Below are 10,028 nucleotides of genomic sequence, written 5' to 3' on the forward strand. Positions count from 1 at the left end.
CAAGCATGGTATGGAGAAAAAAAAATACTAGATCAATTGTTAGTGGTTTGTGAACCTTACGAAGGGATTTGCCTGCTGGTCTTTGTCTCACACGTGTCTCACAGAGCAGCTCTATGCTGCCCATCTCCCTTTGGTCACGTTTCTCTTCCCGCTTCCCAGTGCCATGGAAGGGGCTGCCCTTCCTCCAAGGTAGCAAATCCCTCTTCCTGGGGGTGAGTCTGGCCATGATCCACCACTGGGCATAGGGCCACGTTGCAACCCCTCCACTGTGGACTGGCCACCAGCTCTCCTCAGTTCCTGCTCCAGCCCGAGCCCTGTGGCTGCATGGGAGGGAGTGTGCAGAGAGCAGCAGTGGGAGAGACAGGTGCTCTGCAGGGAACGCTGCCACCAAAACTCCTTTTGGGTACTAGTTCCTCATCTCCCTTCCCTGCATTGCCCCTGGCATCGTTTCCCAGCTCCGGGGCACTGCCCCTCACACCAAGAGGAAAATACAGGCTGTTTTCATGTGCTCCTTGGCACCAAATGCCAGCTCTCGGCTACTCCTGCTGAAGTTGAAAGAATCCCCCCAGCTCTGGGCAGACAGGGTTTTGTGTCAGTGTATTCATCAGGAGCACTGGCAACCAGACTCAAGGTATCAGGAACTGTTAATGCAGCGTGTGCTGACCTCCAACTTGAGATCCTAAATGAAGCACTCAGGTCATTCGGGATACTGGGCAGAGTATCACCTCAGCCCTGGGCCATGAGCAGCGCCTCCCGATGCAGCTCTGTGTCCACGCAGAGGAACCAGGAGCAGAGGAGGATCAGGTGCTCGGGTCGTACTGCCAGCGCGGGTGGAAGAGGAGCACGCAGAGCTCTGGTTTCCGTAACAGTAACTGTAGATTTCAGAGTCTAAAGTTCATTTAGGACTTATTTTACATCTTTAGGCCATTTTCTGGACCTGGCCCAAAAGGACAAATGTAAAACCGTCTCATAGCAGAGCCAAACACATCAGTCATATATTAAAGCGGCAGGGACACCTTTGCCATCCAAGAGCAGCACGATCCCAATCCCCTTTAGGCAGTGGCGGACATAAGAATGCGTCCCCACTGCTGCAGCGCGGCGCAGAGCGGTGAGCTGAGCCCGGGCGGGGCGAGCAGGATGCAGCTGAGCGGGGTTAACACGGGCTGTAGACGGTAACAGAGCTGTGCGAAGAGCGCTTCAGAAGCGCTGGAATTCCCGTTCCGTGATGGAAGACAAACGGCGCGATGCTGCCGCGCCCTTTTGCAGAAGCGATGACCGCTTTCTGTCCGGATATTCCTTTCCCGTGGGTTAAGGGCTCCTCGACACCCCGATCCTTCTGTTTGGAAATTCCTTCGAATTCTGTGTATCACAAACAGTATTTTCGTTTTAACAGAAAGGCGGCGGCTGCTTCATTCCCGTCGGCAGCTCCGGCTGTGGGACCGACCCCAGTAGCACCAGGCAGCCGCCCGAGCGAGCAGCGGGCAGAGCAGCGGGCAGAGCAGCGGGCAGAGCAGCGGGCTCAGCCCCGGCTCGGCGGCAGCTTCCCAGGCGGGGCAGGTCACGGCCGTGCTCGCCGGCCAGGAGCAGGGAAGGAAACAGAGATGCCCCTACCCGCCTACCTGCCTTTATGGCTGAGCGTCCCTTGGAGCTCGCAGCCCCGGCGGCACCGCCTGCTCTGCCGCAATGAGGATCCGCCGAACCGCGAGCGGGCAGAGGGGAAGCTGCCGTCTGTATCGCCTCCTGCCCTTATTATACAGCGGGAGGCAATTAATATTGCATCACCCTTATTTTAAATTTTCAGAACCCGCAATATAATGTAATGGCATAAGGGCATGTATTATTAAAGGACATTTGATTGGGGGAAAATCATTGGGGCTGATTGGAAAACGAGCGCGCAGCTTCCCGAGAGCCGCAGCGAAAGGCGAAATAGTCGGATCCGCTCGTACCGGGGGCGGCGGGCAGAGCCGGCTGAGAGGTTCAGTGTTTGTCACTCACTGAAATGACAAAGCGAAATATTCAGAAGAGCCTCGCGCTTCGACCATTAATTTTTAATCGTTAAGGTGCTTCTGGGAATCATAAATAAAAGCCTTTTCCCCTTTTAAACAGCATTACAAATGAGCCCGCGGTGAGTTTTTTTGGGAGACGTTTTTGTTCCACTCCAAGCGGAGGGGCCGCGGTCGTCGCCCGCCCGCCCCGGGTACGGTGCCGGGGGCACAGCGGGGCCCGACGGGACGAAGCTTCGTCCCGGTGCCCGGGGAAACGCACCGCTGGAAGATTTTCGTTGATTTGCGCTCGCAAATATTTTCCTCGGTCCTCCCAGCGCCGCCGGCTCGGAAACGAGAGAGGGAGCCAGAAACGACACGTTCCCTTCGGGTTGAAAAATAAAGCTTTTATTCCAGAGTCGAGGTGGGGAGCGGCGCTCCGTTCGGAGCGCGACGGGACGGGACGGGACGGGACGGGCGGGGAGCGCACACGGCCCGGAGCTCCCGGCGCCGCGCCCGGGTCGGCCCGCGGGCGGCTCTCCTCGCGGGACACAGTCCGGGGAACCGCGGGGACGCCGCAACCGGCCACGAGGCCCAGAGGGGTGAGGGCTGAGGGCGGCCTGCCCCGTTCCGCGGCTTCGGCGGGGCAGCTCCCGGGGTTCGTCCCGCCCCGCCCCGTCCCGCCGAGCCCCGGGCGCGGCCGCGCCGTCGGTGGGTGGAGGTGCCGTCCGGGCCGCCGTCAGTGCACCGCGGAGTACTTCATGCGCTTCTGCTTCTGGCGCTGGTTGCAGAACCAGACGCGCACCACGTTTTTCTTGAGGTCGAGCTTCTCGGCGATGGCCGCGATCTTCTCGGACGACGGCCGCGGCTGCAGCGCGAAGTACGCCTCGAGGGAGCGCTTCTCGGGCGCGGCGATGGACGTGCGTTTGCGTTTGCGCTCCGCTCCCGCGAACAGCTCCGGTTTGGTGGCGCGGTCGCGGTGCGCGGCCTCGGCCTCCTCCAGCCACGCCTGCAGCACGGGCCGCAGCGCCGTCATGTTGTTGTGCGACAGCGTCAGCGACTCGAAGCGGCAGATGGTGCTCTGGCTGAGCGACCCCACGCCCGGGATCTTCAGGTTGGCCAGGGCCGGCCCCACGTCGGCCTGGGTGAAGCCCAGCTTGATCCGCCGCTGCTTGAACTGCTTGGCGAACTGCTCCAGGTCGCGCGGGTCGGACTCCACGTCGGGCAGGCAGGGAGCGGCGGGCAGCGGCGGCGCGGGGCCCCCCGGAGGACCCACGGCCACGGGCAGGTGGCCCACGGCGCCCAGCGGGTGCGGCGGCAGCGGCGCGGGCACCGCCGGGGGGTCGGGCAGGGCCAGCGCGGGGGAGAGGTGCTCCAGTAGCTCGGCGTCCAACGCGGGGTGCGGCGGCGGCGCGGGCAGCGCGGGGTGCGGCAGCGCGGCGGGGGCGGCCGGGCCGCAGGGAACGCCGCTCATGGCGTGGTAGGTCGCGTCCGGCTTGAAGGGGTGGCTCTTGGCGTGGGAGACGATGTCGACGGCCGCCAGAGCCTCGGCGCGGGCCAGCAGGCTCTCATCAAAGCTTCCAAATATATTGCCCTGGAGCTGCGAGCAAGAATGCGCATAGTGCAGTCAGTGGGGAATACTGTCATCTCCGGATTAAAAACCTCGCCGAGCACAGAGATTCCTCCTCAAAGCTCAGGTCATAAAAATTAATATGAAGGCAGCGGCTTTGCTCGAAGAGACATGTGGATCAGAGACGGGAGAGGGGAGCGGGATGGGGGAGCGCGGAGACGCGAGATTGTTCTGCTGACATGAAAAAAACATTAAGAGAGCGCCTGTCAAAAACCGTGCCTTAAAGCGGTAATTACGCTCCAGCTACATACCTGCGGGGCCGGGAGGCAAACCCTGCGCATCGCCTCCGCGCCGGCGTGCAGCCCGGAGTATTTGGGCTCCTGCAGGGCGGCGTGCATGGGGAAGGGCTGCTTGGCGTTCATGGCCATCATCTTCGCGCACCTCGCAGGTAGGCAGCCCCGGACATCGATTCAGGGTTGTCTCTGGCTCGCCGCCGTCAAAGTGAGCGATTGGCACTGACGGAGCGTCCCCCCGCACGCCCCCCCCCCCGCTCCCTCACTCATCTTACACCGCCGCCCGGAGCGGGCCCCGCGCACGCGTGTTGTGGGCAGGAGCGGAGGGCGCGGGGCCCCGCACCGGCTCGGGACGCGCCGTCGGGGCGGCTCAGTGGGGAGCGGTTGAGGATCGGCCCCGGCCGGGAGCGGAGGAGACCGAACTCTCCCCGTTCATAACTGCCGTCGGGGGAACGCCGAGCCGGGCCGGCCGAGGGGCAGAACTCGGACCCTGCGGGACCGGGAGGAGAGGAGGGCCGGGGGTACTGCGAGGCAGGCCGAGCTCGGGCCGCGCGCAGCAGCCGTTCGTGCGGACCCCGCCGCTCGGCTCGGCTCGGCTCGACTCGCTCCCGGCTGGGTGTGTCGGGGCGAGGGGCGGCCGCCCGCACATCGCAGTCAGTTCTGCGGAGCTCACAGCACTCTGCCCACCGCCCCGTCTCCGCTGCGTCTCTCTCGCTTTGCAGACAAACCACACAAGCCGCGGCACTTCAAAGGCGAAACGTCTGTGCTGTTCCCGTGCGGCTGACACGAGCCCCACAGCGTCGGTACAACCTAACAAAAGTTACACCGCGAGCACGAGAAGCGCTCGGCTCCTCCCCAGGCACGTCCAGACCCACCTCCCCCCTCGGTCCGCTGAGCCCCGCGGGGAGCGGGGATGCGGGGTCGGGCCGTGGGTGTGCGGTGCGTGCGGGCCGCATTGCCAACGGGGGGAATCCAATTGATTTCAGGGTCCCGCGGGTACAGGGGAGCCGTGATTAAGGCTCCCGTGCGTGCGTACCGTGGGATGCAAACGTCCGATCCTCGATTCGTTAAGAGAAAACGGACGAGTCCCCTCCTCCCCAAATAGTCCCGAAACGGCCATAACTGCTCCCGAGCGGTTGTTTTTGTTTTTTGCTCCCTCATCACCTTCCCGCATCTTCACACGTTACCAGACATCGTTGGTCTGGGGATTTAAGTAACCTGCACGTGGGAAACGGCCGATTCTTAAGCAAAAGAAACCCGTGCCCGGCTTTGAGGCTCACAAGAGTTTTGTGCGCAGAGCAAGTTTGGTTTGGCTTCCCGACCGACGCTGTAGGAAGGCGGCGGTGCGGGATCAGCACCGCGGACAGCGCCGTGTCGGGGCGGCTCGTTCCGTCCGTACCGGCTGAGCCGGCGCCGCGCAGCTCCGCGCTCTGATTTACGATAAAAAATTTAAAGGAAATCATTTATATTTCAAAGGGCCTAAATAGCTGCATGAAAGTTTCATCCAAAGCGGCACCGTATTTATAGGCGGTGCCGCTTCGGTGGGAGTAATTAATAGAGGGATACTTTTCAGACCTTTGTTTTATTCGTAGCCCTCCCGTAATTCACCCGCTCTGGGTGACACCAGGGGATCCCTGCAGTGCTGGATGCATTGCCCGACCCCCGCAGCTCCCCCCCCCTCCCGAAGGCCTGCACTGCTTTGGCCCTTCTCCCATCCCCACGCCTTCCATCCCTCCCTCGTCCCGTGCGGCCTCCATTCCCAGTCCCACATGGGGTGGCAGACGTGGCCCAGGCTGCGGCCGAGTATTATGTGTGTGGACGGAGCATCCCAGCCCGGCCCACCCCGTGCCATAGCCAAACCCGAGCCCTTCTGCTGCCCACACCGTGTGGCGGCTTCTCCTTCCCTCCCAAAGGCCGCCGTTCTGAAAGACGCCGGATGGGGTAACCCAGCTGCTGAGCTCCCTTTAATTAAAGCCGTAAAATATTGATGTTCCTGGCCCTGTCTACTGATGTTACACCTTACAAACAGAGGAGAGGAGTCCAAGGGATAAACAATAACAAGTTAAAAGAGCCCAGATGGTTTGCCATCAGAAACTATCTGCAGACTCAAAGGTGTCACTGCAATAGATTTCAGAGATCATTCATCTACTGGTAAATAATTAATGGTATTTCTGGAAGAAAAAAAACACCATCAGCCCATACCCTGATGAAACATCACCGCTGACTCATTGAAAATCTGAAGGTAGCAGTCAGATTGAAGGCGTGCGCTGAGCCCACGGTGCCATCCTGTTCTTTGTCACCATTTGAAGGTCGTTATCCATTTTCCTAAAACATCAAACTATTCTGCTATCATTTAAGATTTAATTCAAAGCCCATCATAGCCGCTGTGCTGTCAGCAGGCTCTAGGTTTCATTGAATTGTTTAGTTGGTGGGATTGGTAATAAATGCTTACATGGGAGTGAGGGTGCTCTGGCACACAGAAGTCCATCATTTCACACACAGTTTGTCCTCACACATGCTCTACAATGGATGGTAACCAGCGCTGCCCAGCACAGAATGAGATGTCTCACCATGGGAAGTTTTCCTCAGCTGCTCTTTAAAGCATCCTTGGTTTCCTGCAAACAGCCCACGGTGCTGCTTTACACCCAAGGAGCGGTTGAGGACGGGAATGGCACACAGACGTGGTCCTTCTGTCCCTTTGCACACACAGCTCCCACTCACTGCTATGGAGCTGCATCTCCTGCCCAGCACTGTGTGGGGTGGGTTTCTCCTTAGCATTCTTTGCTGAGGTGCAGCACCTTCTCTGAGGTGTTTGGAGCCCTGCAGGATGAGCGCTGCATTGAGCCCAGGAGGTTCGCTGCTCGCCCTTAGCCCCACGCAGAGCACGCAGCACACATGCAGTCTGATATGGCTGTTCCACTGCACAATCTGATCGAGGAAATAGCTAGGATTACCCAGACAGTCAATTATTCATCAGCTAAACGGCCCAGCATCAATTACCTGGCTTGATTCTCTTATTCATTAAGGAGATTGAAGAGCCCAACTTAACAAAGCCAAAAGAAAGTTGCTAAGCTACAGGAGCTGCCCGGCTCATGGGAGGGCTGCAGTGCCCAACCTTACAGGGGATGCAGTGGGGCTGGGGCCATGTCCTGCTGGGGTCACCGAGTGATGGCCTAAGGAGCAGCTGAGGGAGAGACAGCATCCCTTCGTGCCTTTAGGAGCACATTAATTTCCCTTAGAGAGCATTTGGTGGGATGTTATTAAAGGTGGAAGTCGGGCTCTCATGTTTGGGATGTGGGCTGTTCAGACGGTGACAGCACTGAGAGAAGTGGGGAACTGTCGTGATGTGTTCAGTGCTTTGAACTGAATAATGAGGGCTCTCTCACCTTCTGTAATTGAAAGAACTAAAGCTGTTTGCCTTTTTGTCTCTTCCAGCTGCATGCAGGGGAGCTCGCAGAGAACACAGCCTGGGTGTGTTACTGAATACAAACATGGGTATTCCCAGGAAGTCGTGCAGGTGTTTGCAAGTATCACATCTAGATAAAAAATGTTCCTTAGAGGAATATTGTGTCCATATTAAAACATTAAAAGAGTGACAGCAGTGCTGAGTGCTGGGGGGAGCAGGGATAGCAGCACTTCATCCTCCCACCACAGCCATTGGGGAATGGATGCTGTGCTGTCCCTGAATTTTTCAGCCAAGGTTTTGGTTGAGGTCTGAGGGACGTGAGAAGCTCTGTGTTCTCCTTTGTAATGTGCATGAATTATAGAGCTTGTTTTGTGTGTCTTTCCCTGAAATTAAAGCTGTAATGAAGCAGACTCTGATGCTCGTTAAAAATCAGACCCATCTGCTTCCAGTGAGGATCCTATGAGTGACAGAGCCACATTTTCCAAGGTGGGAGGAGGGCAGAGTGCTCATCTATCAGGCATCTCTTTCTTGTTGTATTTGCTCCTAACTCTAGAAATACATCTAAATGTGGTCTAACAAGACTCTGCTCCACAAGAAATTAATGAGGAACAAACATTAATTATTCATGGCCTGAAACAGGAGGTCTGCTAATGTTTCTGCTCATCAACAAGTCGCACAGCTGCAGCTTTGCAGGGCAGTCCCGGGGAGGATGGAGGAGAGCACAGCAATGTAGCACTGCAGTGTGTGCCCCATCGCCTCTGAGCTGCTCTGCTCTGCTGCTGCACCAACCCTGGGCTCCCAAAGCCGTCTGCTGGCATCCATGGAACAGAAAGACCCTCCCGGGCACCGCTGCCTGCCCCACTGCCCTCCCTGACACAGGGAAAGTTAAGGAGTGAGACAAGGAATCAAAGAGCCAGAGAGAAACAAACAACTGCAAAAGGCACCGGAGCGGTTCGGCCGTGCGGCTCTGGAGCCGGGAATGAGCGTTTGAGCTGCGGCCGCATTCCCGGAGCACGGAGCCCCGCTCAGCTTTACTGCGGGCGGACGGAGCTCCCCGTGCCCGCGGGGTGGGGGGTGGGGGTGGAGCTGAGCGGGGGGTTCTCCTGCAGGGCCTTCATTGGGGTGGATGCGATGATGTGAACCAAAGTGCTGAGACGGCCACCCGGCAGAGCACAGGGAGAAACTGGGAGCTCCAGTGAGGAAAAACCCAAATGCACTGAAGATTAATTGGACAAGTTTCTTCCAGAAAACAGGTTGAGATATTAAACAAAATCGAAATGGTATTTCCTTCAAAGAGTTGAAGGTTATGCGGTCCAAAAGTCCCCACATTTTTTCCGTCGGCCAGAATTCCCAGCCTGGAGCTGCACTCTCAGTTCTGTGAGGTCATTTATTGCTGCAACAAAAGCAGATGAGAGCAGCTCGGACATCTCAGAGCAGTGGATAGTGTTTGTCTGCACACCCACCTGGAGGAGCCCTGAGTGTGAGGAGCAAAGTGGTTTGTGGCATCACCGAGTTCAACAAGAGGCAAATTGGAGCAGACGGGGACAGAGGAAGCAGATCTGCATCCCCATCCACCTCTGCCCCATGGCCTCGCATTAGCCACATTTTGCTCATCATCCACAAAGCAGGAAGAGCAAAGACACATTTCATTAATTATCCATGATAATTAACATAGAGGTCGAAAAACTTAAATACTTCCACTGGGGAACAAAATCAAACTATTTTGCATGTTGGAAAGCTTTGCACTCCCCACTGAGGCTGGATTTAAAACAGCACAAACGGTGCTAAAGGAGCATCAGCTCAGCACTGACCCCACGGGCAGCCTCAGAGCCAATAAGTCCATGTAAGCAGATGGGGTTTGGTGACTTATCCGTACCATGGAATCTCTCCTCTCTGTGTCCCATGTGGTTCAAAGCTCCATTGCAGCCGCTGCATCCTAAAACCATCCCAAGGGGAAGGTTGTGCTGCTGGGATCCTGGTCTGCTTTGCAGCTGTGGCAGACAGAGCCCTTCCTTCCCCCCAGGACCCCAGCTCCTCCCAGGCAGCTGCTCACCACCCTGACACCAAACCCAGAACCTTTCCTGCTGTAACAGTTTTCCATCACGTGTGCTTTGAGAATTGCTCTGCAGCCATTCTGGCTGCACAGGGTGCACTGAGACCCCCCCGGGGGATGCACATTGTGCCAGGGAGGGGATGTTTGCTGAGTCCTCCCCTCGGGGGCTGCGGTGCCCACGGGCTGAGAATCACAGCGCAGAGGGGAAGGGACTGGGGAGGGGGGGGCTGTGCCCCATAGCTCTATGAAATTATTCAGCCCCGCTCTGCTTTCACATTCTTTTTACGTTAATGCTCCCTGAAATCTTCATTAAAATTTGAAATTAAAATGTAACAATCGCAGGGGGGTGGGGGAGGATCCTGTCACCGAACATTAAACTCATCGCTCCCGCATTTACATTTCCTGGGCTTTTAATTAGAGAAGTCACCCGGGGCGGTCACTCACACTGCACAGGGCTATGTCAGCGCCGCAGTGCTGGGCGCTGCAGGGCTGCTCTGCTTTCAGCAGCTCTGACACCTCCCTGCTTCTTGCTCGGTTCCTCACCTGTCAGATACTGAGCAGCGCTGCTGTGCTCAGACAAAGCGCATCTTGAGTCGCTGAGCCACCTTACACCAAGGGGCAAATGCCCCCCTCAGGAAGCTCGATGGGTGTTTTCAAAGCAGCAAAAAGTTCATGGTTAAGAACAATTGCAGAAACCCCTGGAGGTTCTTGGAGCTCCTCAAGA

The 10,028-nt window shown here is 57.5% G+C and overlaps 1 protein-coding gene across 1 annotated transcript; it reads right to left on the bottom strand.

The window, feature by feature from the left end:
* Positions 1-2,368: 2,368 nt before the first annotated feature.
* On the bottom strand, positions 2,369-8,255 carry POU4F3 (POU class 4 homeobox 3). The gene is made up of 2 exons (XM_015875463.2): positions 3,864-8,255; positions 2,369-3,582 (listed from the first exon to the last, which is right to left on the bottom strand). The coding sequence occupies exons 1-2, from the start codon at positions 3,981-3,983 to the stop codon at positions 2,722-2,724; spliced, it is 981 nt and encodes a 326-aa protein (XP_015730949.1). The 5' UTR covers positions 3,984-8,255; the 3' UTR covers positions 2,369-2,721.
* Between the last annotated feature and the right edge of the window lie 1,773 nt (positions 8,256-10,028).

Source organism: Coturnix japonica, chromosome 13 (genome assembly GCF_001577835.2).
Source record: "Coturnix japonica isolate 7356 chromosome 13, Coturnix japonica 2.1, whole genome shotgun sequence".
In the NCBI taxonomy this organism is placed as follows: domain Eukaryota; kingdom Metazoa; phylum Chordata; class Aves; order Galliformes; family Phasianidae; genus Coturnix; species Coturnix japonica.